We start from the raw sequence: 5,137 nt of genomic DNA, 5'->3' as shown, positions 1-5,137 counted from the left end.
AATATTACAAACTGACTATATATCGGCATTTATTTAAATACTAAATCCAAATTACAATTTAACTACTAAATTTAAAGTATCATTTAGCTCGGTTTCTGACCTCTTGAAATTCTAATACGTAACAATATATATAAATACACTGATGTTTGATAAATTAACCACACAGTTTTCAAATGTAATATGTATTATGCTTTTGTATTAATCGGTATCTCAAATTACTTAATATTTTTATTTTCCCGTTCTTACTTTGCAGCCAATGTAACTTGTTTGTACATTAAAAAATAAAATAAGAAGGGACCAAGCTAACTTAGCAAATAGAGTGCTCGGACTGTAAATTCGAGGATTTTTTTAGTTCGCGACCCGTTACCAAAGACAAATGTGACCCGCACTTTGGGGTCTTAGGTACGCTATAAGAATGACGTCATGTCTTAATACAATCGATCAGAAAGAGTTGGCGGTGGGTGTTTCTGAGTAACTGCCTTCCCTTCAGTTTCTCAGCTCAAAATTAGGTGCTGCTATGCGCAGGTAGCACTTGTTTAGCTTAGCATGAAATTCTGAAACAAAGTATACGATATTGAGTCAAACTATGATTTTCAATCTTTTGGAAAGGTAATACGTATGTTAATACAACGCTCTTCTTTCTGGAAATACATATTGATACGGTAAAGAATTGTGATATAGTTTTCAAGCCAAAAATTTCTATACTTGGGCTAAGTTTGTAATGATACAGAAAAGTAATTATTCTGATAAATTTACTACAACTACAAATATCTAGGTTTTAACGTTGACAGCTTGACATCCGTTGAAATTGTACGTGATTAAGATTTTTTAATAATTGATAGTTTTAATGTAAACATGAATAATTTCTTATTGCAAGTAATTTGTATGGCATAACAGGACATTAAAAGGCAAATTCTAAATTGTTCTGACACACCTAAAATACACACCCAGCTTTTATGCTGAAATTCGTGGGTGTGACTTTTCATGTATCATTCTTTATATATGCTTTTCATTTTTTGTCATATACAGTAACAAGTATTATACGTATGTAGATACAAAGACATCTGTTCGAAACTTTTGCTTCACCATGCAGAATTATTCAGTAATACCAAAAGTGAAGTAAATTTCAAAGAAGAATATTCTGGATATTTCAATAAAAATAAAATAATATGTTTTGAATAACTTTAGTGTACAAATAGTGTAACCTAACCTACTCACAGTCTGTATTCTGTAATGCAAGAGTAAGTTAATATTTACTGGTATCTGTAGCTTCCGGTGAGAGGACAAATCCCGAGCGTTATGGTTGTTTAGCTCAGCCCTCTTAGTCTATAAAACGGTGTCGTTGCATACGTTAAATCTCACACGTTTCTGTCAGAGACAGGAGAATCGGAGGGAAGAGACCATTCACTTTTGAAATCAAGGAATTTCTAACACTTATTACTTGACCATCTCAAGGTAAATTAGCAAGTAAATATTTTATTAATCTTAGTTTTCTAATGTGAATTAAAATTTTATTTATAAACGTAATTCAATAATTATACTAAAATTCGAGGTAACGCTAAAAATGCCGGTATATTATGCCGCATTCACATTGAATGACCTTGGCTTCAGTTGTTGCTCTACTAGTAGTAGTAGTGTATTTCTCAATTTTGGTTTTACTACTTTTTATAATGCAAAATGTTTTAGAGATAATAAAACTATCGTTATCATGCAATTTCTATATTTCTTACAATCAGCTTTTAGCTTAGGAACTTTAATGTTTTTCACCTTCAAAATGACCCATTCAGTAGACCGTCTATTGTGAGAGGAAGCTTGGTAAAAAAAAAAGCAAAAAACTGTTACAACGTTTTAAGCCGATATAATATGTTCGAATGACAAAATCTCGTATTACGTGCAAATAATCAAACTTAAGAGAAGAATAGCACAGTTTTTAAATTACACATGAATCATTAAAATGAGTAGAGCTGATAAATTAACAATGTGTAAGTATAATTGGTATTCTAGAAAATATACGTTTCAACAGTACCTTGGTTGATATGTCTATATTAAAAGTTAAATATCACCGTACTTAAAAAATCGTTTTGTTAACCTACTACTATATTAGAATAATGTTGCTTCTTAACAAAAACCTAGAGGTGCTGATATTTTGTACAAAATTTTCTCGTAAATCTTGCAAGTTTAAAAAATGTTAGTGGTATAATTCTAATAAAGCAAATTATCTGCTCATTATGCACAAAATATATAATTTAATATGCAATATTTTCTCTTATGTCGGTTTTATTCGACGTGTTGTTAATTTCTATCACTTGGAAACAAAGAGCAAGTATTATACAACACGAAACTTATTCCATACCAAAAATAGCCAGTTTAATTTTATCATTTAAAATGCTTTAATTTAAACTAATTTGTGTTTAGGATGGCACTAAACATGAGATACTGTAAAACACATATTCAATAAATGTTTAGGTGCAACTCTGGGTTTGTATTTGTGCATAACTTTATTGAATATATATCTATCATTCAATTCTTGAGATCCATTATTTATTACTGTATCAATTTATGAGTAAAAATGTGCAAGATCATAAAACATATTTAAAACTGAATCACTATTAATTCTTTTTTTTTATCAGTTTAAAATAACAAAATTAAAAAAAAAAAAAAGTAACAAAGTTGACATTTCTTGGATGAAGTGGAAAAGTTAGACTATTTGTTCTAATTAATTACTTGTTTCCGAACATAAGAGGAAATAAGATTAGGTTTATTTGGTGTATGCCCATAATAATTTTTTTCTTTCTAGTACCTGTACAATCATGCCTATCACCAAAATATTTGCTCGTCAGATATTTGACAGTCGTGGAAATCCAACAGTTGAGGTTGACCTTACCACTGACAAAGGTATGGAAAAACTGTTGGTTTTTTTTTTTAAATATTCGATACCAACCTTCCACAAACTTTTTGTATTGTTATAAACTTTTATACAGAACTTTGATAGTGTGAGCTTCTAATATCTATGGTGTAAAAAAAAAAGATAATTATTTACAATGCTGCCGTTACCAGAATAGCATATTTATTTGGTATGTGTGTGTGTGTGTGTGTATAAAAAACCAAAAATGTACACCTCTTCTACCATTCCTTACTGTCATCGGTAGATCATATCCGTCATGACTTAAAGACAACAGTAAAGAATGGTAGCTGAATTTCAGTTGTGTTGTTTTAGGTATATATATTAAATTGTTTTATGGTGCTGATTGTAATTGCCTATGAACAATTAATGTATTGCATAGTATAGTATTTATTGATTTGTGTATATAACACACTATGTTTTGTTAAATTAATAAATTTTTAGTTTACTACAGTGGAAATTACTTGTCAAACTATAGATACAGTTTACACATTTTTTTTCTACAGGTATGTTCAGAGCAGCTGTCCCAAGTGGAGCATCTACTGGAATATACGAAGCTCTTGAGCTTAGAGATGGAGACAAGACAAAATATCATGGCAAAAGTGTTGGAAAGGCTGTTGACAATGTGAACAGTATTATAGCTCCAGCTCTTTTGGCCAAGGTAAGACAGTGTTTATATAATGGAGCAACTTATTTTCTAACAGTACAGTTTCTTATTACTGAGCATTATATTTTAAAATACTTTCGCTGATTTGTGTTCATTAGCATATTCAGTTTTTCCAAAGATGTGGCAAAGTTTACTAACTGCTCTAAAGTCCTGTTATTGGGATAAACTAACTTTCGCTTGCATTTTAATATTTAGCTCTTCAAAAAAAAAAATTGTAGTGTTTTAGGTTAATGTTAATAAATAGCATTAATTTTGCTGTAAGAATCTTGTAAGAGACAAAATATTTATAAAGGTGATTTGATTTTGTGGTAGAATAACAATTTGAACAAACTCCAAACACAACTTAAACTTTCTATTTTAAAAATTAGCAGATAGAAATGTACTATTGAATTTACTAGAATCCTTCAAAAGCTTTTTTTAATTGAAGTGATAAAAAAAAGATCTGTGTTGACAATTAAACTAAGAGTAAAAAATGGTACTTGGTGAATGAGTGATTGCTTTCGTGCATGTCATGTGACCACACTTGTACAAATAAGTTGCAGATTTTATTTTTTTATAGAATTTTGAAGCAACTCAGCAGGGGGAGATTGATGAATTTATGTTATCATTAGATGGAACAGAAAATAAAGGTAATTAGTGTTAGATTAATTCTTAAGATTAATAATAATTTCTTCTCATAAATGACTTAACTTTTATAATTGGTTTAAAATTATAAACATTTTGACAGGCACAGTATGACTTTTGTTGTTTTGAACACTTGGTGTTTTAAATATTATGACAAATTCAGTTTTTAAACTGTTCTTCCAATTTGGTTTTGTGAAAATTTTTAAACACAAGTCTGCTTTTTCCATCCTTTTTTTTTTGTAAATGTCTTTAGGAGTTATTCTATATCAAGTTATGTGATTTCAGGATATAGATAAAAGATACAAAACATAACCCAGAATGGGTGGGTGGGACTTACAGAAAAAGTTTAACATGCAGTTACTGTCAGAATTAGTAACTGTTTAAAGTTGAGATATAGTCTGTATCACACACAAATGCTTCATGGTAAGTAACATTTAATGAGTTTCATACTCTTTTTCAAGAGAGAATGCAGGAATCAGTAGTGTAATTGTTTGAGTAAAAATGTGGAAGGGATGGAGTATAATTCAATACAGTCTTTATTTTATGATGTGGAAAAATATCACTTGAGAGTTATTCAGTGCTTAGCAGATACATACACAGAAATATCGTATGTACATTAGGAAAAAAAGCTATGCAATGATTTTAGATGAGCTATGTCACTCATGTATAATACCTATTGACGGTCGTATATTATTTAAAATTCACCAATATAATGAACTTAGAAAGGTATTGTATGTACAATATCTAATACACTACCAGTTCTAATAAATTAATCATATGCTTAGTGGTGGTTAGTTTCAGTTATGACTTGTAGATATATAAAAATGTATTTAAAGGTTAACGTACATGTGTCTCTTTGTGGTAATAATTGTTGTATTGTGAAAATTTATTATTATTTTTTTTTTCTTCTGAAGTTCACACTATTCTTGTGTGTGTGTGTGTGT

At 29.6% G+C, this 5,137-nt stretch overlaps 1 protein-coding gene across 1 annotated transcript in view; it reads left to right on the top strand.

Annotated features, from left to right (window-relative positions):
- Positions 1 to 1,311: 1,311 nt before the first annotated feature.
- LOC106459700 (enolase) overlaps positions 1,312 to 5,137 on the top strand; it is a 9,978-nt gene continuing 6,152 nt past the window's right edge. The window contains exons 1-4 of the mRNA XM_013919348.2: positions 1,312 to 1,455; positions 2,798 to 2,895; positions 3,409 to 3,563; positions 4,129 to 4,198. Coding sequence (XP_013774802.1) covers positions 2,811 to 2,895; positions 3,409 to 3,563; positions 4,129 to 4,198 — 310 coding nt within the window. The 5' untranslated portion in view covers positions 1,312 to 1,455; positions 2,798 to 2,810. The remainder of the gene's footprint in view (positions 1,456 to 2,797; positions 2,896 to 3,408; positions 3,564 to 4,128; positions 4,199 to 5,137) is intronic.

Source organism: Limulus polyphemus, unplaced genomic scaffold (assembly GCF_000517525.1).
Source record: "Limulus polyphemus unplaced genomic scaffold, Limulus_polyphemus-2.1.2 Scaffold649, whole genome shotgun sequence".
NCBI lineage: Eukaryota > Metazoa > Arthropoda > Merostomata > Xiphosura > Limulidae > Limulus > Limulus polyphemus.
This window is presented reverse-complemented; position numbering and strand designations above follow the sequence as displayed.